Here is a 25,345-nt window from a genome sequence, read left to right as displayed (position 1 = left end):
ATATTGTTCAACTCTAAAAACACTGCTTTCAAACATCATTGTTATCTGCATTTGTATTGCTCCAGTTCTTGTGAACACACATCTGGTGGAAGAGTAGCTTGCTCCTGCAGTTGGGGCCAATGAATAGCCAAATTTCTGCCTGTTTTCATGTTACTAGCATGTTAATAAAGGCAGTCGTTTTTATTTTTATAGTGACCCGTTTGCCCACTGTAGAAGCTGCTGCGGAGTGTCAGGATCTTGTACTCATCTTCAGCCAGGGGACACAGCATCTGGCACATAGTTTGACACAGGCTAATAGTTTGACACAGGCCGTGTCTTCGAGGCATGTTGAATTGACCCACTTGCAAAGGGAGAACCAAGCTTGTTGTATATGAAGTAAACGGCCTGTACACTCAGTGGCCTTCTTCATTTTGTGTGACATATGTGGTTATAGCGACCCTTGTTTTATGCACTAGTCCAGCAGCAGTCTTTTGCTTTTGAAACACTCAGGATAGCTTTCAGCAAGCTGGACAGGAATAACTCTGAAAAACCAGCAGGTGTTAATCATTGCACTTATCATGCTAAGCTTCGTACAGTATGATGAGGGAGTAAATATATGAGGGTGTTCCTCAAGGCCTTGTAGCACATGTCATGAGTTTGGAGCAACATGATGTACATCACTTTCTTGATCGCATGCTATAGGATCAGAAGGTGTGACCATGGTTAAAGTGCAGCGCAAGGTCAAGAAAACAGATGGCTATGAGCAGCACCCTAGTAAATAGAGGCTGGCAAAACTAGTGGGAAGCCTGTTGAACATCTGGTTGAGCCCGTTGCTGGCTTCAGGCAAAGTGTAAAACAAGAGAAGAGAGTCATCAATATATCGGAAGGTTTTTACATATATACGTTGTGCCAAGGTTCTCAGGCAGGTCTCTGTCATAACATGTCAAGTCAGTCTGCAGGCTATGCACGAACAACTACATATGCCTTCTGTTTGGACAAAGAATTGGTCGTTGTAACTGACGAGGATGGAGTGGGCAAAAACAAACAGCAGCTCTATTAATCTGGTTTCACTGGTACCAGCAGTGTTTTGTAAGTGCATTGCCATACTCCCCATTGCCTTCTTGGGTGACATCAGCAAGGACCAGCTTGAGGCAAGGGGTAATAGACGTCTTTACAAGCTAAAAATGCATGCATGCATGGAGAGCACATTGTGTCCGAAAAGTAGGCACTTCACAGGGGCACTAGAGAAGAAACAGATTATTTACAGTGGGCAAAGACAAGCTTCTCTGCTACTAAACACCCAACACTGTTGCCATGTAACCACCTCTGAAACAATCCCTCTCAAAGAGGAAATCATCGTGCATCCATAAAGAGGGCAGACAGGCAAAGCCCCTTCAGCAATGCTGCCAGCTTCAAAAAGCCCACTTCGCACATTCTGAATGCTTCCTTCTTAAACTTTGCTGGGTGCAAGCATTCTACTGTCCAAAAGTTGTCATTGAGAACACAGTTGGTATGATGGCAATATAGCTGAGAAGCGATTGCAACAAACCTCTCTTCCTAGTTGGTCTGGAGCTCGCGGTGCTCATGGAGCGACACCATGAGACAAGCAAGGTGACTGGATGCCTCCGAGCCCTTGTTCGTTTATCACATTGTTCTGTTAGTAACAACTGTTAGGATCGGCCTGCAGGGGTACTACTCTGCAAAGCTATTTCAGCCCGCTCGCTGCACGTGCTTCGATCGACCTGCCGTGGGGGCGCCCTTCAGAGAACCAGCGAGGATGACAGTGCTAACCGACCATGAACTTCCTTAAGAGAACTGTGGACTACGGTGGCGTTAATTCACCATGCGCCTCGTTCGGAAAATCGGTGACGGCAGCAGAGCAGGCCACGTTTGGCGCCCAACGTATTGTTGGTTGATTTGCCAGGTCTTCATGGTCCCTCTCGGCAGCAAGAAGAGCTTCCCTAACAAAAGGGCCCTTTGCAGTACGTGGGTCCCAGGATTCGTCACAGTCTGCTGACACTCGTGGTGACTACAGCTCTGGAATTTAGAGGCGCAAGACAATGGGCAAGCGGCGGCCGCGCTGCGGGGGTCAGCCCGGGGAACCGACGCATCTTTCAAGACTCGAGATAATGGACAACCGGCGGGTCGACTGCGTTGACGTTTGACGCTGCGAATCGGCGGTGAACTGCCGTTTTTCCCTCACCTAGGGTTCTAGGGAGCATGGAGTGTTTATAAGCAGCTGTTTGTCGGCTGCTAGAGTGTACTCGTCTGTGATTGTGCTCGTGTGCTGTATGCTCGTCTTGCGTGCTCCATTTGGGAGCCACGCTAGACTGTCGATGTATCTCTTGTTTAAAATGTAAATACTGTAAATAAACCCTGTACGCCTAGTCCCTCCCAAGTTCCTCTCTACGGCCTTCAACCCGCACAAATGGTGGCAGCGGCGAGATCGTCCGACAACTCTAATACAATCATGAGACCTCAAAAACAAGTAGCTCAAGTTCGGCACTACACCCCTCCAGTTTAAAGTACCAGTGCACTTATGAACAACAAGTCAATTCTCAAAGAGTATGTGCAGTCCAGCAAAAAGCATGGGCATGAATCTGCTTTGTGATCCTGCATTGAAGGTGAATAATGTGTTCCATAATGGTGAATGTGCTTTAGTAAGCTTCCCTGCAACATGAATTTGTAATGTACAAAGAATTGTCAATGAAGCTTACCACGAGCACAGATACACTTCCAAATTATATCACAATTGAAAATAATGAGCACAGTGCAAACCTATGCGCCCTTTCCACTCTATGCTTTACTGCAGGATGCTTATTTCCACCCCTGTATTGCGGTGTAGCAAGCCACAAATGAAATCTCTCATGATTGGGCTTTTTTAAGGTTACCTTTCTCGCGATACACCGATGTTTCGTGGTGAAGCCTAGGCAATGTACTCCGGTGAAGCATACTAAAGTGGAAAGGGGCCACTGTTACTGAGCATACGAGTTCTTTAATTATACACTCGCGCATTCGCCGCCTCTCAGGTCGCCTAAGTGGACATACTATGCTGGGTGATAGCGGCCTTCTCCCACTTTTAGTACGCTTCACCGCGTAACTAAAATATACTGCGGCAAAGAAGCAGTACATTTGTATTGAGTGAATAAACAAATGGTTTTTACAACAGTACAGAAGTAAGCGCGCACCATGCATCAGTCTACCACACGGAAGAGCGTCGCAAGAAAAGGTAGTTGATTCACGCACGCTGTGTAGACCACCTCAGTCGTAAAGAGTATTATGGGTAATTCAAAATTTCAGACACACAGAAATATGTTTATATGTTTACGTTCGTACTCCTTGCGTAATAAGACTGCCAGAACTTCCACAATAAAAAGTAATTTACTACACACAAACGCAAAGAACAGACATATGTCTCATTTTCAACTCGGCCGTCATGCAAATGACATATAGCGCGGAAAAACGTGAACATGCTGTGTGTTAGCGTCGTAAACTTCATACTAGGCAAGGAGCTAGCACACCACAATCCCGCGACAGCCGCTAATGAGACCGAGGCGGGAGCACATGTCTGTGAACGCGCAAACGGAGCCCCTAAGCCACTCTGCTCCTCCGCCACCCCAGCTGCACGGCTGCACCACTCGTTTCAAGCACAGCACACCAAACACATTCAGCGCTGAACAGTGGGCGGTCGACGCATTTACATAACTCGCAGCGAGCAGCACATCCCTCGATGTCCGTTAAGCAAAGCTGGACATGGCAACGCCACATCGCGGATCGCAGAACTTCGCTGCCTAGGCGCTAGGCCACTTCGACATTTCAATGGGCGTCTTGCGCTGGAGTTTGAGGTATAGTAGCGGCGCCTGGTGGCGGCGCGCGAGACGTTATCTGGGTAGTACCGGCTTGGGCAGTATTGAGCCCTGGCTGTGGCGAAGCAATTTTCTAGCCCGAGTTTTGCGTCGATTCGCACTTTTTTCTGCTCTGTTGCGAGTGCGAAAAGGCTCACCACTTCTCACAGACCACGGCGACCACGCTGCGCGCTAGCCGCAGCGCAAGATATACTCCGGCGTAACGCGCGCGCGCGGCCACGCGCGGCGCGGTTAAGCGACGTCGGTGAACTTAACGAAAACGGCGCTCCGTGAGACGTAATGCTGAAAGCAGAAGGAATCGACGACGTCGATCCGGAGAGACCTAGCTCAGCCTCGAAAAAGCGTCACCATCGTTACTTTAGCCTCGTGGGCTGCCATGAACAAGAAGGCCTGAATCCCAACATCAGATTTTACCGTTTTCCTTCAAGGTCTCGCGAAGCGGATCGTCGCCGAGGCGCGCTGGATAGCTGCAGTTCGTCGCGCTGGGTAAGCGAAACTTCGCGCCATGCTGGCTGCTTCGCCTGTCTTGAAACTTGCTTGATTGTCTGCGTTCTAAAATTCGGTCTTTTGCACCTGCAGTCCTGACGGCAGACCCACATATATCAGCAGACATGGCTGGTGATTCACGATTCGAGACCCGAGCACAGCGACAATTAACATTAGTAAGATCTTGATGAGGGCTAGTTGGTTCATACTTAGAACTGAGGTGAAACAGCGCGAAAAAGACGAGGACACAAGGAAACAAATACCACAGACAAGCGCTGACTGCTAATTGGAAGTTTATTTGAAATTCACCGGACATTTATACATTCTTCAGCATAGGCATGCGCACATCAGTCGCAAAACATCTGCAAATCAACATTTCAATCTTTCTTCTTTTGGAAGAAAGATTAAAACGTTGATTTGCAGGAAATTAAAATGTTGATTTGCAGATGTTTTTGCGACTGATGTGCGCATGCCTATGCTTCTTCCTGCAAATCAACATTTTAATCTTTCTTCCAAAAGAAGAAAGATTAAAATGTTGATTTGCAGATGTTTTTGCGACTGATGTGCGCATGTCTATGCTGAAGAATGTATAAATGTCCGGTGAATTTCAAATAAACTCTCAGTTGGCAGTCAGCGCTTGTCTGTGGTATTTGTTTCCTTGTGTCCTCGTCTTTTTCGCGTTGTTTCACTTCAGTTCTAAAAATGACAATTAACAATTCGACTGGTGCGAAGTGGTGAAGTGACTAGGTGTGTGCAAATGACCACAAATGGTCGGGCTGATTCGATGATAATTCACTACTGCACCACGAGCAGCACAGGTTATATAGTTAAATGTGCCCATTCTTGACCTCAAGCCAGCACGTTGATGCAGCGCAGCAGGGTAGTATTGATTGCAGCACATCGGTGTTCGAGCGCTGTCATTAACAGCTACATCAAGCGAGCAGCACACGAGCTCGCGCTGCAGCGCGAGTCGCACGTACGTTACTGCGAGCTCATATGCATTGCATCAGTTATTTATCAGTTACCAAAGGGATAGATGGTCGCTACTACAGCGCAGGCATAACTTCTTGTCTAGCGGCATGCAGTCAACAAAGATTACAGGAGGCTCGCCGTTTCGTGGCATGTCGAAAGACCGCTGCCGTTGCGGCGCGTACGATCGCACGTGCGCTCGAGCAGTTCGTACATCGCGGCATGGGCACGTTGCAAGTGCTAGGCGGCGCCCTGTCTTTCCGACCCCTAGCGCCATCTGACGAAGAGTTGCGCGAATGTGGTAGGATTACTCACAGCGTGAGCAGCTCGCGCTGCGTGTTTGACGCCCTGTCAAACGGTAGCGATGGCGCGAAACACCGTGATATCAATTTTAACCGGGTTTCGGGAATTACAAGATCTTCATATCTTTTTTCGTGAAAAAATTTAGAGAAAGGAAGTCGTCTATTTGAAGTGGGGCACGTCTACGACGTGAGGGAAGTGTTGAACTCGCACTGATCGTGAGTGGCTGCTAGGTTTATTCCGCAAACAAAAAATAATGCACCAGCGAGATGCGTGGAGCGTAGCGTAAGTGACTTCGTTATCTACGGTGTGGACGCATGAAATTATAGGCGACATTGATTCTTGAAGATCGGCGACAGCAGACAAATCCTAGCGGGGAGCTGCGATTGCCGTGCTGGCATCGCAGGGAAGTGCAAGGACGCCGCGGTAGTTTCCCTGTACATATACCACGGCAAATACGAATCCAAAACATCTCATCCAAGAACATGGGGCGTACGAACGACTCGTAAGACCTACCCGAGGTATTCTAACGTTGCTCTCCCCAAACACAAAAAAAAAGGGGATGAACCTACCAGTTGTGTTAGACTACGCTGGGAAAATATTTTCGCCCAGTTACTGGAAGTGCCATACTTTTATGTGGCGATTTTTCAGTGCATGCAAAGGAGGTTTAAATAAACCACGTTGTCAAACATTTTGGTGATCTCAACTGCCCCTTAGTTGATATACTGGGCGCAGAAGGGTGTATGCCAGCTCAGCCGGCTGCAACCCCTCGTCAAATCTCTCAGCAAGCCCTAGCGCTGTTTGAATGGGAGAGGATTGGGAAATAGTTCCACAGCATTACTGTGGTACAGTGTGGGAACAAACTACTTTGTTTGCTGCATATCCTGGTACGCACTGCAGGCAGTGCCGTAGCAACGGGGCCAGTGGGGGGGAGTCATATGCGTCTGAAGACACACGGAAATTGTTGATATCCTGGCCTTACTCGAATAAACCCGGGGGGGGGGGGGGGGGGGGGTCGTGACAGAAGACCTATGGGCCCCAGGTGCCAGACGACCTAGCTTCGCCACTGACTCCAGGTGTCCAGTTGCTGCCATCGTTGCTGTAAAAGCAAAGAATTCAGCGTTATAACGCACTTGGCATAACGCCGGAACATAAAACAGCTTATGCCGTCGGACGAGCGCTATCAGTGTTGACGCCGTTCTGCTTCATACGGTAGGCTTGGAAACCTGTAAAACTTTGTTCCTCGTGAGTCCGTGTACGTGCGGTTGCAGCCCACTACTCAACAACTCGGGTTGCACTTCGGCATTGCTCAGAAAAGGCAACAGCTACGCGCGAAACAGTGTACAGACAGGCTTTCCGAACGCAAGCGGGCCGGCCGTATCCTGCCGGTTCCGCGCTCGCCGCCGCGAGGGCCGCCCTAGTAGGCGCGGGAACTACGTTCGCAACCTGCCTGCCGTCGCGGCGCGTACCGTCGTGCAATCGAGCAGTTCCGTACACATGTCTGCTTATCGCTCCTGTGAATTCATTTATAGCAAGCATTTCCTCGCGTTTGTGCGCCTGAATCTAGCAGCGTGCAAACCTTACCTGAAGTTCAACTTCGTACGCGACTCGCTTCACTTGCAATTGACACCGTGCTAAAACTTCGCCGCTTATTTCTTGAACGGCGTACACGTATCCGGTGTTGCATAATTTACTGCCTTTACGCAGTGTGCCACCCCTGAAAACACCGTCGGCGCCCGATATTCGCTGCAAGACGTGGTGCAACAAAACCGAAAGTGGCGGGTCCATATTGTAAATGTACTTTCCGAAGCAGACGACCGACCTTGGTACTACCTAAAGCCTCTGCATCCACGCACCACCACCGCTTTTTCCATACCGTGGCCTCCGCGATCAGCTCCGGCGGCGCACCGTTGAAACGGAACGGAGTTGATCGCGGAGGCCACGTCCATACGTCTTTAGTACTACCCAATTCAGGACAGAGGGCGCTTTTTTGCACCATTTTCGCAGCGCCCCCTGGGCAATGCAAGAGCCCCATTGTCACCACTGCTGGGTTCTCAAGAAAGCATGGGTCACGCAGATTCTGTACTACCAGAGCTCATCGAGGCCAAAGCCGCACCACCACTACTCACGGCTTTCCTCCAAGTAACACAGAACCACGACCTACTGGGCGACCTGCGCATCCCGTGGTCGCCTACGGCAGCGCGCGGCCGAAGAAATACCACGTGATCATTGAGTAAGGACCAAACGTGCCGGTAGATGCCGCCAGTGCTCACCCTCACAGCAACGCCCGAAACGCTCCGGCCCTGCCTTCAGGAGTACGGCGATGGCGGTAAAAATTCGCACAGGACAGGAGCTGCAGTAAACTCGGCATTTCACAATAGGGCGCGGCTAGAAAAATGCGCGTCGATACATGCGACAAATGCCCCAGATATTTGGTATCTTCGCTGTGCAGTGCAATGAAATTTTAAACTACTTTGAAGGCGCGGCCGCGCGGCTGCTAGGATTGAAATAGTGCAATCCCTTAGAGCTTTTTTTTTGCCTCATTGTCTGCTAAAATGTTGGTTAGTGCTGTGGTGCCAATATGGTCTGGTGCGCACTTTCCGCGCTAGCCGAGGCCTGAGCGCACCCGCACTTCATTCTCCCGTAGGTTTCGCTATCCCGAGCCGGACGCAATGTAACGTACCGCTTTGCAGGACCCACGCGTTCCTTTGCTGCATTCGGCACGTTCACTGAAGTGACGTGCCGTTGAGAGCGCGGCAGAACGTGAGTAGTTTTAATTGCAGTGCATATAACAATCGTAAAAATTTGCTGTTATTCACGTATTTATTTACGCCGCTTTACATAATGGTAGCGAAAGTCTAGCTTGAAAAATTCCAAGGGTGCTTTATTGTGCCATCAAACAAATAGTCACTACACTTTCAGCACTTTTCTGGAGTTGGGCTTTTGAAACGAAAAGCTTCACTACGTTAGTCAACACCGCGCTTCGCGCGAGCCGGCGTATGTCGGAATTGGCTCCGTTATGTTCGCAGTCGGCGCAGGGGGCCACTGCCGCGCGCTATGAGTCGTCGTTTGACGTTCGTCGCAAGCGCGTGTTTATCGCGGAGGCCAAATATATAACCGCTTGCCAGAGAAGAGGGGTGCGCATTCAACATGGGAGAAGAGAGTGATACTACCGATACAGAGAGCTGTGTTTATGGCTGTACAGAAATCGCAAGACAATGTGCCCAACAACGATGAATAAAGAAGATTAATAATCCTGCATAACTTATGGTATATATCATTCATAAGCAATTTGCATCACTACACAAGGCACACGTATAGCATAACCATAAGCTGACCAAATCATATCCATAAGTTAAACCGTGAGCATATCCATAGGCTAAATCATAAAGCATAACCATAAGCTAAACCGTAAGAATAATCATAGGCTAAAACATAAAGCATAAGCTAAACCATAATTCACCGAACCTTTTCGCTTCGAGATATCCAGGCTTAACCCCAGCCATTTTTTTTTTGTTCAGGTTTCAACCATTGGTTTCTAATATCGGTCATGGGGAACTCATGAAATTCCTCTTGATGCTCGGCCGCTTGGCTTTCACAACGGTATGCAGAAGTAAACCATCATGCATGAAGAAGCCGCAAACGCGACGCCCACGGCGCTGAGAATCACAGTGTCACTGAAATAGAATCTGGTAATCAAGATCTAGCTACACCAACAGATCACCAAGCACTCAGCTAATCGATTGTTTCGCGCACGTGTGTTTGCGTCCTTCCGTGCTCTCGCTGAAAATGCTTGCTGCCCGTGCGTGCGGCCGGCCACGGGATTGGGGTAGGTGGGGGTGAGCACTAGCGCCACTGTTCGCGGCGGCGGATTGGAAAACTAAAAAAAGCCACACAAGCAAAAGCAAATCAGCGGCGCTGGCGCAGCGCCGCACGCGCAGGTCGCCCTTTATACAGTAGTAGAGTTGACTGCTGGGCTAGTTGGTCGTCCATATTTGAAGTAGAAGCTTAGCGCAAATAAAACCACGAACACAAGGGAGACAGACAAGGACAAGCGCTACTCACAACTGTTTATTGGAAAGGAAGGATGGTGCATATATATATATATATATATATATATATATATATATATATATATATATATATATATATATATATATATATATATCCTCTTGTCACGCATGCGCCTACCAAGCAGAAGTGAAGCCGGAACATGCACATCAAAGGCGATCGCGCAAGAAGTTAAATTCAGCATCCAGTAATGTGATAGAAGGCTCACTCACACATCTATCTCTATTCTTCTTGATAAAGAAGGCCTCAAGAGCGAGCCTGGAAGACGCGTTGCCGATCCTGCCAAGAATAGTTGTCTCTGAAAATCGAGCGTCGCAACCACACGCGGTAACATGAGCCACCAAATGTGCGCCCTTATCCTCTTTTTTCTTTAGTTTTTGCGCATGTTCCCTTAAACGGTCGTTCACACAACGCTCAGTTTGACCAATGTAGAGCTGCCCACAAGGGTGCAAGGGAATAGCATAAACAACCCCTCTGGAGCACTCAACAAAGGGCTTCTCATGCCTCGTGCGGCAGCCCCGCCTGCTCTTGCAGCTAACTCGAGAACACAGCTTCGAAAGCTTGTTGGGCGCAGAGAAAACCAGAGGTATACCATGACGGTTAGCGACCTTTTTAAGGTTGTGTGACACCTTGTGTACATAGGGAATAACCTCTGGTCTTACCTTCTGTCGTTCGACTTCTGCGCTCGCCCTTCGTGCTCCAAGTTTCACTTTTTGCAGAAGAGACTCTGCTATAGCATTGACGACCGTCAAAGGGAAACCAGCTGCCAAAAGGCGTCCAACTTGGTTTGCAAAACTAGACCGCATTTGGTGTGCGCACGATTTCCGCAAAGCTGATTCCAAGCATAGATTACCAACTGCTCGCTTCACCACTTTAGAGTGTGCGGAATCGTATGGCAGCAATTGCTTCATGGGTCGCGGCTGATAGGACCAGCAGACGTGGCCAACTTCAAAAGACAGTTTTAAATCTAAGAACTGCAGGCCTGTGTCGTCAGGAAGTTCATGGGTAAAAACAAGCCCTTGGCCTTGGTTGTTAAAAGCGTCTAAAATAAAAGCAGGGGATGTAAAGTCACGCTTATTGTTTAAAAGCACTAGAAAATCATCAACATACCTAAAAACTTTTAAAGCCTGCCCCCCATTAAAAACCTGCTCTAAAGACCTATCAATAAAAGACAAAAAAATGTCGCACAAAATAGGAGCAACACAAGACCCAATACACACTCCCCGGCGTTGCAGATATGGCTGCTCGTTGTAAAAAATAAAAGTCACACTTAAATAAAACTCAAGCAATGTTAAAAAGCTGTCCACCGAAAGGCCCGCCGAGTTCTGGAAGTCGACCACGTCGTTGTATTCAATACATTCCCTTAAGAAAACTAGAAGCTTGTCCTGAGGAATTGAATAGAATAGATCTTCTACGTCAACGGAAAACCCATACTTAATGCCGTCATTACATTTAACAAATTGCGTGCACAGTAGGTCGTGCACTTGCGTAGATCGTGCAATTGCGTGCACAGTAGGTCGTACACAGAACATACACTCAACACAGAATCACGCAAGCACAATGGGCGTTTTGCGCTGGAGTTTGAGGTATAGTAGCGGCGCCTGGTGGCGGTGCGGGAAACGACATCTGGGTCGTACCAGCTTGAGTCGTATTGAAACCTGGCTGTGGCGAAGCACGTTTCTAGGCCGAGAAACAAGTGCGTCGATTCGCACTTTTTTATGCCCTGTTGCGAGTGCGAAAAGGCTCGTCACTTCTCACAGACCACGCTGCGAGCTCGCCGCAGCCTATAGTTTAACGAAAACGGACTCTCCGTGTGCCGTAAGACGTAATGCTGGGAGCAGAAGGAATCGGCGACGCCGATCCGGAGAGACCTAGCCCAGCCTCGAAAATGCGTCGCCGTCATTACTTCTGCGTCGTGGGCTGCCATGAACAAGAAGGCCTGAATCCCAACACCAGATTCTACCGTTTTCCTTCAAGGCCTCACGAAGTGGAGCTTCGGGCGTGCTGCATAGCCGCAGTTCGTCGCGCAGAGTAAGCGAAACTTCGTGCCATGCTGACTAGTGCTTCGCCTGTCTTGAAGCTTGATTATCTGCGTTCGAAATTTCGGTCTTTTGCACCTACAGTCCCGACAGCAGACCGACATAGCAGCAGGCATGGCTGGTAATTCACGATTGGAGACCCGCGGCCACAGCGACAATTAACAATTCGACCGATGCGAAGTGTGTGCAAATGAGCACAAATGGTCGGGCTCATTCGACGACAATTCACGACTCCACTACGAGCAGCACAGGTTAAGAGAGTTACATATATGCGCTCATCCTTGATCTCAAGCCAGCACGTTGAGGCAGCGCAGCAAGGCAGTATGGATTGCAGTATACATCGATGTTCGAGCGCTGTCATTAAAGCTACATCAAGCGAGCAGCGCACAAGCTCGCGCTACAGCGCGATTCACACGCACGTTCGGGCTCATATCCATTGCATCAGTTTAGCGGCATGCAGTCAACAAAGATTGCAGGAGGCCCGCCGATTGGCGGCATGTCGAAAGACCGCTGCCGTAGCGGCGCGTACGATCGTGCGCTCGAGCAGTTCGTACATCGCGGCGCGTACCGTCGTGTGCTCGAGCAGTTCCGTACACATGATGTCTGCTTATCGCTGCTGTGGATTCATTTCTAGCGCGCATTTCCTCGCGTTTGTGCGCCTGTATCTAGCAGCTAGCGTGCAACCTTACCTGTAGTTCCACTTTGTACGCGACTCGCTTCACTTGCGATTGACACCGTGCTAAAACTTCACCGCCTAATTCTTGAACGGCGTACACGTATTCGGCACTGCATCATTCCTTGCCTTTACGCAGCGTGCCACCCCTGAAAAAAACTTCGGCGCCCGATATACGCAGCAGGCTGGGCTACAACACAACCGAAAGTGGCGGGTCCATATTGTAAACGTGCTCTCCGAAGCAGACGACCGAGCTTGAAATGACCCATTTTAGGACAGAGGGCGCTTTTTAGCACCTTTCTCGCAGCGCCCCCTGGGCAATGCAAGAGCCCCATCGCATGAGCAATGTTGAACCATCCACGGTCCAGTGAACGAACGCGCCACGGCGTCGTTCGTCCAATATCGTGCCTTCTCAAAAATCCCTAAACGATCTGTCCCTAATTTAGTAGAACTTGTTGTTGGGCGAGTTGGTAGATATTAGCGAACATTGTTTAACTGCGCGAACAAACGAACCACAAAGACAGAGAGGGACAAGGACGGGCGCAGACTTGCAACTAAAGTTTATTCCACAATGTACACATATAAGTACACAGCCGACATGCACCACTGCGCGTGCGCGAAAAAAAAAGCAAATGTAAAAGAAAAGTAAAACCTTGTATAAGCGAAACGCGACCTACCTACGCTCGTCAATAAACCTCATCTCACTGTTATGTAAAAAACTGAGGTGTCACTGACACATTGTTGCCCCTTCTTTCTGATGTGGTACGCCTCGAGTAGCTCTCTGGCTCGGCTATCTCGGCAGCGGCACAAAATCTTCACTTCCTTTATTATCGGCTTGCACGTGCACGCCAGGCAGTGGATAGGCAGGTGCCCATTCGTTTTATTTCTAATAGACAATTCGTGCTCACGCAAGCGCACATTCACACACCTTCCTGTTTGGCCTATGTAAACTTTGCCGCATGATAGAGGTATCTGATGTACTACTCCAACACAGCAATCTACGTGGGAAATGGAGTGCTTAGTTCCGCACCCTTGGAAGTTATTTTTACTGCTTCCTATGCGCGAGCATAGCCCAGCGAGCTTGCCGGGAGCCGAGAACGCTATCTCAACTCCATACCGTTTCACAACCTTCTTTAAGTTGTGGGAAGTCTTGTGAACATAAGGCACACCTGACCTTTTCTTATTTTTGCGCTCCCTTGCGTCTTCAGCGTCATTGCCTTCTGTCTTTATCTTCTTGAGCACTGCCTCCACTACTGCTTAAATGACTGATTGCGGGAAACCGCCTTCTTCCAGCCTTACAATCTGCTTGTCAAAGCTTTCCTGTATTTTGTGCGTGCAGGACTTCCTTAAGGCTGATATGATGCACTGGGTGGCTATTGCCTGCTTTACCGTTTTTGAATGTGCCGAATCGTAGGGCAACAATTTCTTTTGGGATCTTGGGTTATACTTCCAGCACACATGGTCGTGACAGAAGCTTATAGCGTTGTCTAAAAACTGAATATTATTATCCTTTGTTAGCTCATGGGTGAATGTTAAACTTTTGCCAAGGCGCTGAAAAATGTGTAGTACACCTGCGATGGCGTCGTCATATGTGTAACTGGCTTGCTTTTTTAAAAGTACAAGAGAATCGTCAACATAACGGAACACGGAAACAACCAGGTCACGATCGATCCCTTCGTTTACCGCTCTGTCAAATTCCGATAAGTAAATATTGCACAAGATAGGTGCAACGCAAGATCCTATACATATACGTTGTTTCTGCACGTAATAGTCTTCTTTAAACCGGATGAAGGTAGATTTGAGGTAAAAACTAAATACAGGAAAGCTTTGACAAGCAGATTGTAAGGCTGGAAGAAGCCGGTTTCCCGCAATCAGTCATTTCAGCAGTAGTGGAGGCAGTGCTCAAGAAGATAAAGACAGAAGGCAATGATGCTGAAGACGCAAAGGAGCGCAAAAATAAGAAAAGGTCAGGTGTGCCTTATGTTCACAAGACTTCCCACAACTTAAATGGAGTTGAGATAGCGTTCTCGGCTCCCGGCAAGCTCGCTGGGCTATGCTCGCGCATAGGAAGCAGTAAAAATAACTTCTAAGGGTGCGGAACTAAGCACTCCATTTCCCACGTAGATTGCTGTGTTGGAGTAGTATATCAGATACCTCTATCATACGGCAAAGTTTACATAGGCCAAACAGGAAGGTGTGTGAATGTGCGCTTGCGTGAGCATGAATTGTATATTAAAAATAAAACGAATGGGCACCTGCCTGTCCACTGCCTGGCGTGCACGTGCAAGCCGATAATGAAGGAAGTGAAGATTTTGTGCTGCTGCCGAGATAGCCGAGCCAGAGAGCTACTCGAGGCGTACCACATCAGAAAGAAGGGGCAACAATGTGTCAGTGACACCTCAGTTTATTTACATAACAGTGAGATGAGGTTTATTGACGAGCGTAGGTAGGTCGCGTTTCGCTTATACAAGGTTCTACTTTTCTTTTGCATTTGTTTTTTTCTTTTTTTTCACGTACGCGCAGTGGTGCATGTCGGCTGTGTACTTATATGTGTACATTGTGGAATAAACTTTAGTTGCAAGTCTGCGCCCGTCCTTGTCCCTCTCTGTCTTTGTGGTTCGTTTGTTCGCGCAGTTAATGTTCGCTGATCTGTCCCTAGGCACCCAGGATCAGGTCACATGAGGGATTTTTGTACGACAATTATTAGACGCAACGCCAGTAGCTCTTCTTGCGCGCTTATGTTGGAACGCGGATGGATGGATGGATGTTATGAGCGTCCCCTTTGGAACGGGGCGGTGGCTTGCGCCACCAAGCTCTTGCTACTATGCTGCCTAATATCCTACCTAGGTTAACCCATGAGAAAAAAAAAACACACTATGAACTACCACGTCCAAATTTTCTGATACCCTATTGCGAACTGTGCTTTTGTACGTCTCCGTCCTTTGTCGTTTCCCTACTTTTCTTCCACCAATCCTCCAATCGCCTCTTACTGATGTCTATTGCGGACCTGTTTGCTTTACCACTGCTCCCGCTGAACCCAAGGGCTTCAAGGAGGCCAGTGGTGCCTAAATCGACCGCTGGATAGATGTCTTCACATTCTAATAAAATATGCTCCGTCGTTTCCCTAGCTTTACCGCAGCAAGCACATGCTTCTTCTTCCTTCTTATATCTCGCTTTATACGTGCGTGTTCTAAGGCATCCCGATCTCGCTTTGAAAAGTAATGAGCTTCCCTTTGAGTTATCATAAATGGTTTCTTTCCTAATTTCGTTTTTTCCCCTTAAGTAGTTACTCATGGCAGGTTTCTTTTCCATTGCCGCCACCCATGAGATTAATTCAGCCTCTCTGACTTTCCGCTTGACCTTCTTTGTTGCTGTGTTGCCCACCCCACAGGCCGCATACTTGCTGGTAAGCTTCCTAGTTCTTTTCCTCCACTGTGAATCAATGTTTTGCCTGTACAGATACCTGAACACTCTCCCAGCCCATTTACTTTCCTCCATATTCCTCAGCCGTTCTTCATACTCAATTTTACTGCGAGCTTCCCTCACTTCAAAACTAGTCCAGCCCATATCCCCTTGCACAGCTTCATTTGTAGTCTTCCCGTGAGCGCCCAATGCGAGGCGACCCACTGACCTTTGGTTCCCGTCGAGTCCTGATTGTACCCCTGATTTAAAGCAAACAACCGCATTTGCAAAAGTAAGTCCTGGAACCATTACCCCTTTCCACATACCTCGGAGGACCTCGTACCTATTGTATCCCCATAGCGCTCTGTGCTTCATTATGGCTGCATTTCTCTTCCCCTTGACTGTTATGGTTTTTTCCTGTGTTTCCATATATCCGTTGCCTTCGTTTATCCATATACCAAGGTATTTATATTCTGTTACCCGAGGTATTTCTTGGCCCTCTCCACTGTCTGTTCACTGTTTTCATTGAATACAATAACACCTGATTTTCTAACACTAAATTTCAAACCTAAATTGTTGGCTTCCTGTCCACAGATATTAGCCAGACGTTGCAAATCACTTTGCTTGTTTGCGAGCAACACAATGTCGTCCGCATAAAATAAACCTGGGAGTTGCTGCTCTATTACTGTACCTGCCTGTTTGTATGAGAGATTAAACCCGATATTACTTCCTTCTAGCGCCCTCTCCATCCTCACCATGTACATCATAAACAGCAGCGGGGATAAAGGGCACCCCTGCCTCAGTCCCTTGTTGATATGAACTTTCTCCGCGCTCCTCATCCCTTCCCATTCAACGCAAACAGTATTTTCTAGGTAAATCTCTCTCAAAAGCTGTATACAATCGTTACCTAAGCCTTCCCCTTCCAGAATATCCCACAAAATGCTGCGGTCTACGTTGTCGTATGCTCCTGTAATGTCCAAAAAGGCCACATACAACGGTCTGCTTTCTGCTTTTGATATTTCAATACACTGAGTAAGAACAAACAAGTTATCATCCAAACGCCTACCTATTCTAAAGCCATTCTGAAGCTCTCCCAAAATGTCATTATTTTCTGCCCATGCTTGAAGCTTTAATTTGATTGCCTGCATTGCTAGCCTGTATATTACCGATGTAATGGTCAACGGTCTATACGAGTGAATTCTGTCTTTCTCCCCCTTACCTTTATAAATTAAATTCATTCTACTTTGTCGCCAACTGTCTGGTATTCGTCTATCTTTTAAAGTTTTTTCAACTGCTTTCACGAGAGCTTCCTTACTTTTTGGTCCCAGTTCATTTATCAGCCTAACGGGAACCTCGTCTAGCCCTGTGGCTGTGCGCTTAGGAATTTTCTCTTCCGCTTTATTCCAGTTTAAATTTGTAAGCACTAGCTCCTTTCCCCCTTGGGTCTCTTTCATGCTCTTTTTTTCTTCAAATACAACCTCGTCCTTGCCTTGGAAAGATTCGGCTGTTACTTTTTGGATGTAATTTATTGCTGCTTCTCCTTCCAGTCTGTTTTCATCTTCGTCTAGGATATGTTGTTGTATTGTTGTTGATTTCCTGCCTAATAATTTTATGTGATTCCAAAATATTCTAGGTGCGGCCTTCTTTTTCTCACGTATTTCTGACAACCAACTTTCACTTTCACCTTTTAATTTTGCTTGCACCAGTATTTGAACCATAGACTTTTTCTCCCGGTATATTTCCCATTTACCGGTTACTTCATCCTGTGGCAACTGCGCCTTCTTTGCCTGCCTGTGCTCTCGAGATGCTTTCTGTCTTTCGGCGATCGCTTCTCGTATCTCCTTGTTCCACCAGCTTTTCGGTTTCTTTTTTCCTTTCCAATGAACGTGTTGTTTCTCTTTCCGTATTTCTGTCGTTACTACACTTAGAAGCTCACCATATTCCCACCCCTTACTTGGCGACTTGCCAATTTCTTCCTCCACTCTAGTGACTATATTTGCTACTTGTTCAGCGTTCAAATTTGGGCGCTTGATTTTTCGCCCTCTGTGGCGATCGCTGGAACTTGAGAGTGTGCGGGCACGACCTACTGTCGTGGTGCGGGATGGTGCGGGGTCTGCTGACAATTCGAAACATGGCGCGTATGCGTTTGGTGACGGGCATGTCGCCCCGCTTTTCTATTTTCGTAGTGTTGTGCGCCGCAGAAGCGGCAAGGTTGGACATGACTCGAATTTTGCTACCTTACCGCCACGAAGCTGCCAGCAACTGCACCCTGAGCCTTCTAGAAACGGACGAAAGTAATTGCTACGAATGGTGCGTGCACGTGCTTCCCACTTTCTCTTGTATGCGCTGTGTGGTTCAGTAGCGAGCAGGCACTACGATGTAGCAAGTGCAGCTGCATTGTGTTTGTCGGCAAGCATTATTGACAATTGATGGTCCTCCGTAGGGTGCTTCGAAAGCTGGGCTTGGCATCTTCCGTGTTCGGGGCTAGGTCACCCAAGCAGATGTCGCCAGGGTTGCGTAGAGGCACTTGCGGAACCTTACCAATTATTTCACAAAAGTCGCTACGCAGGCGCACGCTGCATGGAGTATGTGTGCCAACATACATTGCCATGTCCGTGGTTTCAGTGTTGCCAAGGGACAGCGTGGTACACATACGAGCTAGGAGTATCGACCGCTGGCTGTTGTCCAAATTCTTACCAGGGTCATAGGGGCACTAAGCCAAACTTCTATGTAAGAAATAAACAAGAATGGCCAACAGCCATAACGTATCACACTTGATTTGCCTGTCGAAAATGGCATAAAAATGTGGGTAAGGGTTACACAGGGCATTGATAAATTCTAATATTTCTTTGATCCCCGTCCCCAAGACGTTGAAACGCGCTCCCTAAAGGGTTGCTGAATATAGAGCTTGAATATGGCACAGCCACAGCGGCAGTGCCTTCTTTTTGGAAGCTTTGCACGTCCACAATTTGTCTGGCATTTCAGAACATAACCGATGGGCATGCATATTTGGCTGGACCTTTCACCACATACGCCTGCGCGCTCTCGATCTCTTACGCATGCGTGAACTGCTTTTATAGATGAATTTTTGCCTCCTCTGTACAAGTATGCTTGCGTAATTGACTCGGCATTATCTTAGAAAATTCTCTGTGGTGGGCCATTTATATTTGACATGTACATGGACTTGTCTATTCAACTATAATTTCATCTGTTTATTTTAATTGATTTTTTGCTGTTAAGCACGTTATTTCCATAACCTGCTCAGAAGTGTTTAAAAGTGCAATCGCTACACTTTCTGAACATCTGTTTGTTTTTAGTGCATTTGTTCTATGATGAAGTGTACTGGTGGGTGAAAAAGACTAACGAAAACCATATATTCATTAACAGGTCAAAAATGCACTCATTATGTTTTTGTAGTCCATACAAAGGGCATCAAAACTTACTGTTTTAAAATTTACAAACGCTAAATATCAAAATTTACTGTTCGGCCTGTCCCTACAAGCTGAACATTGAAACAGTATTCTAAATAAAATGGTGTGTAGTGTAGTGTATGGAAATAAGCCACGTAGTAAAAATTCAGATGTTAAAACCATAATGAGTACCTTTGACATGCTGTACATTCAAAAACAATACGTATTTGATGCCATGAGTAAGCACTTTTTAACTCGGCTTAAAGGGCACTAAAGTGAAACAATAAATCAGTTTAGACTAATGAAGCCCTGCAGGCAGTAATTTCAAAATAAGTGAGTGTTAGATGAGAAAAGGTCGAAGTATCAGTATATGAATTTTGTTCCGAAACCCCGACGCCTGTACGACAGTGTGATGTCGGGGATTCCAAAGTATGTTTTCGCATTTGGGCTATCTTGCCATGCTTGATATTCGTTTCCTTTAGAACCCAATACAATCAATCTATACCGCTATATAATTCAGTAGGCCCTAGAAGATGCCATCAAAATTCGTGATGTCACAGCGACCAGGTGCGGGAACTTCAAGGAGGCGTCGCCACCAGTCTTTCCTTCTTGCGCTTTTTCTGGTTTACCAAGGCTCTTATCATGGTAAGAGCGGTGTTTTTGGTGTTGTAGAAAGGTAATTTGCTGATGCAGAACAAATTATTTTTCTCTTTAGTGTCCCTTTAAGCTTGATTAAGTGGCTGAATGTTCAGTTTGGAATACAAATCAAATACTATTAATTACCAACTATGCATATTTGTATTTGAAAATTAACTATTCAGTACTTTTGAATATTGAAACTAACCAAATATTTCGCAACTGACTGTGAAAGTTTTGTTACTGTTCTCCATATGCTAAACAAAGTATCGCAAATTATATGAAGTGAAAGAACAAATGTTTTTGAAGCAACACAGAAACATATGGATAATACAAGTTTTGTTTTTGACATCATGTGGGAAGCCCACATAAAAGCCTGAGTTTTGCTAGTATTTGTCATTTAGTGTTCCTGGCGGTGTATTCATGTAGGGGCGTATTCATTGTATGTATTCATTGCAGGAGCGAATGCAGTTTTTAGACATTAATATTGCCTTGGGTGAAGATCATGTATGTTGGCAGTACGCACCTCGAGCACAAAAGGAGCTTCTTCCTTATGCGTCGGCGCATTAAAAAACCGTAACACGTTTCATTGCTAAACTTTGTCTTGAGTCTGCTCTCGTGAAATCGTGTAACCATGCAATGCGTGCGAGCTTTGACAAGCAAGTTGATAGGTGGTTTCGGCGGGGTTCCCCAGCATGGTTATCACAGCAGTGGCTGAAACGATCTTGCAAAAAATAAAAGGTGCCATGGTCAAGAAACTGTGCGCACAAGAAAAACTAGCTGTGAAGCTGGAAGTGGTTCCGTATGTACCAGTGGCTTAGCAGAAATTTCGTTCGGGGGGGGGGGGGCTCACACTGGAGCTCGGCCTCCTCACAGAATTTGTCGAGGGATCAAATACATGAATAATAACAGCATTGCAATTGCCAAAGATGATGCAAACAAATTCTTGAATGCTACGCGCTGTCAAGACAAGTAAAATATCTATTTTTGCATAAAAGAATGTATTCTTATGACCTAAATATTGTGCCAAAAATAACTGATATCAATGCTTCCATGTTGTTGGTCTATTTATTAGGAAAGAAAATATCACACGAACTTTAGAACTATATCAGTGCGAAACCAGCAAAGCAGTGCATGCCGCTGATATGATAAATGTAAAGGCCGTGAAATGAACAAGTTCAGGACAAATATGTTAATGATACTTTGTCATTCGAAAGCCTAGTTTAGATTTTTGTACATATGCAACGGCCAGGGAAAAATCTCAGTGACGCTGTCCTTCATTTCAATGTACTGCGCAGGAGCAGTTCTCACCGGTTGCATATTGTAATTGCACCGAAATCGTAGTCTCAACAGAGATCACATATAAAAAGCAGCAGTTCTGCAAAATATGCATTAGAAATTCGAAGTACAATGGAATACACAAGTGTCAAAATAAAGATTGTTAAAAAGCAAAAAAAGTGTCTCTGGAAACAAAGTTCACTGCATGTATCCACAAAACCTCGCAACAAGATTTTTAATATACGTATAAGTAACCAATAAATCTACGTATCTTAGCAAAAATTACTTTATACAGGTTGTTTCAGCTAATTTTAGCCAGAGTACAAAGTGCATGCCGCTCACTTTTGTACGTAGTGTGTCAGGCTATATGTTGTATTTTGCTTAATTAAATTTTTAGTCAAGATGATTAAACCAACTTCTTAAGTAACGAAGTTAGTAAAAAAATTTTATTTAGAAAATTGCAGAGTGGTTTGCAAAACGTTCGAATAAACAGATTCTGTCTTTCTATATATATATATATATATATATATATATATATATATATATATATATATATTGTAACGATGTTAGTAAAACAAGGATATTTATTAAAGGCGAACTTGTGCCCACTAGTAAAAGTCACTGAGGTCGTGCAGAAATCCGCGGCAGTCGCGTTCTCAAGCTGGGCTCGAACCGTCTTCCTCTTCTCCTCGCGTGACACCTCGTGCGCGTGGCGCATGCGAGCCGGGTCCAACTGGCTGCCCAACGCCACTGTGCACGCCACAACGCCACTGTACGGCGTGCACAGTGCCCAGTGCAAAGGGCGCGCAACTTGAATGTCACCAAGTTTGTCGTGGCATTATCCCCCTCCTTACCGCATCGGCCCGATGCGTGAGAGGATGTAGAGGTTCCTGTGGGCGCTCACTTTTTTTGTTGTTGTTGCTGTTGTTCATGACCTCTCCTGGTAGGGTTTCATGCGGACAACATGTACAACTTCCGTGGAGTTGCGCCGTCTTGGGCTCTCGTGTCCAGCGGATTTCACTTCGTAAGTGACGTCGCTTATACGACGAAGTATTTCGTAAGGGCCGAAGTATCTGCACAGAAGCTTTTCAGACAGTCCACGGTGGCGAACTGGGGTCCATACCCACACCTTGTCACCGGGCTGGTAATGAGCTTCGCGACGGCGCTGGTTGTACCGGCTGGAGTCGATGCGTTGTTGGCGGCGTATTCGGTACCTTGCCAGCTGTCGTGCCTCCTCGGCTCGTTGCAAGAAATCATCCAGGTCAGATGAGTTATGGGTTTCTTCATCTAACGGCAACATAGCATCCAAAGTTGTGGATACGGCTCGGCCGAATACAAGTTTAAACGGGGTGACTCGTGTTGTTTCCTGAACGGCCGTATTATATGCGAAGGTGATGTATGGCAAGATTTCGTCCCACAGCCTATGTTCAACGTCGACATACATCGAAAGCATGTCGGTCAGTGTTCTGTTAAGGCGTTCAGTTAAACCGTTTGTCTGAGGGTGGTACGCCGTAGTTTTCCTATGATCAGTATGTGTCATTCGCAACAAGCATTTCATTAGGTCCGCAGTAAAGGCCGTTCCACAATCGGTAATAACAACTGTGGGAGCGCCATGCCTGAGCACGATATTGTGGACAAAGAATTTTGCAACTTCGACAGCCGTTGCATTGTACAGGGAATCAGTTTCTGCGTAACGGGTCAGATAGTCCGTGGCCACAACTATCCACTTTTTGCCTAAAGATGATGTTGGGAAGGGTCCAAGGAGGTCCATACCGACTTGTTGGAATGGGGCTTTTGGTGGCTCTATTGGCTGGAGGAGGCCGGCCGGTTTTACGGATGGAGTCTTGCGCCTTTGACACTCGCGACAAGTCTTGACGTAGTGCTGCATTGATGCTAATAACTTGGGCGAGTAGTATTTCAGACGAATCCTGGCGACTGTACGGCTCACGCCCATGTGTCCAGACGTCGGCTCATCGTGACAGGCATGCAAAATTTCTTCTCGCATAGAGGTGGGTGCGACAAGTAAAAACTTTGTCTCGCTGTTCTCGAAGTTTCTCTTGTAGAGTACACGTCCTCGCAGACAGAACGAGGATAGCCCCCTAGAGAAAATACGCGGCAGTTGAACGTCGAGTCCCTCCAGGCGCTGTATAAGTGGAAGCAATTCCGGGTCATCTCGTTGTTGTTGAGCAATTTGTGACGCGTCAACAATGCCAAGGAACGGGAAATCCTCTTCTTCTGACACAGTTGTCTCGACGGGTGCGCGTGACAAGCAGTCGGCATCGCTGTGTTTCCTCCCGGATCGGTATACGACAGTGATGTCATACTCTTGAAGCCTAAGGCTCCATCTTGCTAGTCGTCCGGATGGATCCTTGAGATTCGCCAGCCAGCAAAGCGAATGGTGATCGCTGACTGCTCGGAATGGTCTACCATAGAGGTAGGGCCGAAATTTACATATTGCCCAAATGACTGCAAGGCACTCTTTCTCGGTTGCAGAGTAGTTAGCCTCTGCTTTCGAGAGCTTACGGCTGGCATAAGCAATTACTTTCTCCTGGCCGTTATTCCACTGCACTAGTATGGCACCGAGGCCGACGTTACTCGCATTGGTATGAACTTCAGTGTCGGCTGTCTCATCAAAATGGGCAAGGATTGGAGAAGCTTGCAGGCGTTTCCTTAACTCGTCAAAGGCGTCTTGTTCGCTTTTCCACATGAAAGGTTGATCTTCTCTTGTCAGTATTGTAAGGGGCTCAGCAATGTTTGAAAAGTTTTCCACAAATCTTCTGTAGTATGCGCATAAACCCAAGAAACATCGCACCGACTTTTTGTCTGTGGGTGTCGGGAACCTCGCAACAGCTGCTGTCTTTTCGGGATCTGGCCGAACGCCTTCAGCACTGATAACGTGTCCGAGAAACCGAAGTTCATCGAAGCCGAATTGACATTTTTCCGGCTTAATTGTCAAGTCTGCTGCGCGAATAGCTTCTAACACTAGTCGCAGGCGCTCTAGATGTTGGTCAAATGTGGTGGAAAATACGACCACATCATCCAAATACACTAAGCATGACTGCCATTTCAATCCTGCAAGCACAGAGTCCATCATTCGCTGGAACGTTGCGGGTGCGGAACAGAGGCCGAATGGAAGTGCTTTAAATTCGTAGAGGCCATCAGGGGTTACGAATGCTGTCTTTTCACGGTCCCGTTCATCCACCTCTATTTGCCAATATCCACTCTTGAGATCCAGGGAGGAGAAAAACTTTGCACATCGGAGCCGATCTAATGTATCGTCGATACGCGAAAGGGGGTACACATCCCGCTTGGTTACGCTGTTCAGTTTACGGTAGTCGACGCAGAATCGAAGCGTGTTATCTTTTTTCTTAACCAGCACTACCGGAGACGCCCATGGACTGCTGGAAGGCTGAATAACGTCATCTGAAAGCATCTCCTCTACTTGCTTCTTGATGATCTCCCTTTCTTTTGGTGACACTCGATACGGGTGCTGGCATACCGGTCTTGTGGCGTCCTCTGTTATGATTCTGTGCTTCGTAACAGACGTGCGCCGTACCTTCGAGGACGTGGAGAAGCAGTCAGAAAAATCCTTTATCAGGGCATATATCTGTTTCTTTCGGGCTTCAGGGAGTCTCGGGTTGACGGTAATTGATCTGTCGACACTGCAGGTTCCTGGCAGGGCAGTTGACGTAGTTAGGCTGCATAATTCGGTCGCTTCACAGAACTCGTGGAAATAGGCAATAGCTGTTCCTTGTGCGATATGTTGGAATTCATTACCGAAATTTGTAAGTGCGACATTTGCACGGCCATCGCTTAACTGAACAAGGCCCCGAGCCACGCAAATGCCTTTGTTGAAAAGGAGCTCTATGTTTCCATCTGCTATGCCTTCGCGGTCAGAAAATCTTTCATTCTCCACAAGAACCATTATACTGCAGCGTGGCGGCACAGTTACGTCATCGTCAACGACGCGCAGTGCAGCGAGACGTTGCTCCTCCGATTCTTCCACAGGTATGGCTTGTTTTGTCGAGAAAGATACACTGGACCTACGTAGGTTAATTATGGCGCCGTTAGCTTGTAGAAAATCCATTCCCAATATAAGTTAAATCCATTCCCAATATAAGTTCCCGTGAACATTCTGGCAGTAAAGTAAAGTCAGAAACGTATGTGAAGCCTTTTATCGTAAGTCTTGCGGTGCATCGGCCAAGGGGCGTAATAAGATGGCCGCCTGCCGTGCGT

At 47.0% G+C, this 25,345-nt stretch overlaps 1 protein-coding gene across 3 annotated transcripts in view; it reads left to right on the top strand.

The window, feature by feature from the left end:
* LOC135909205 (nuclear pore membrane glycoprotein 210-like) overlaps positions 1-25,345 on the top strand; it is a 286,256-nt gene that overhangs the window by 39,277 nt on the left and 221,634 nt on the right. For 2 of the 3 annotated variants that reach the window (XR_010566632.2, XM_065441064.2), the window contains exon 1: positions 17,839-18,095. The exons of the other annotated variant lie outside the window; for it this stretch is intronic. Coding sequence is in view for 1 of the 2 variants with exons in the window: in XM_065441064.2 (XP_065297136.1) it covers positions 17,887-18,095 (209 nt within the window). In the remaining variant the exon portion in view is untranslated. Of the gene's footprint in view, positions 1-17,838; positions 18,096-25,345 lie in introns of those variants that run through there. 3 annotated transcript variants of the gene reach the window in all.

The sequence above is a fragment of the Dermacentor albipictus genome, chromosome 9, assembly GCF_038994185.2.
Source record: "Dermacentor albipictus isolate Rhodes 1998 colony chromosome 9, USDA_Dalb.pri_finalv2, whole genome shotgun sequence".
Taxonomy (NCBI): domain Eukaryota; kingdom Metazoa; phylum Arthropoda; class Arachnida; order Ixodida; family Ixodidae; genus Dermacentor; species Dermacentor albipictus.
This window is presented reverse-complemented; position numbering and strand designations above follow the sequence as displayed.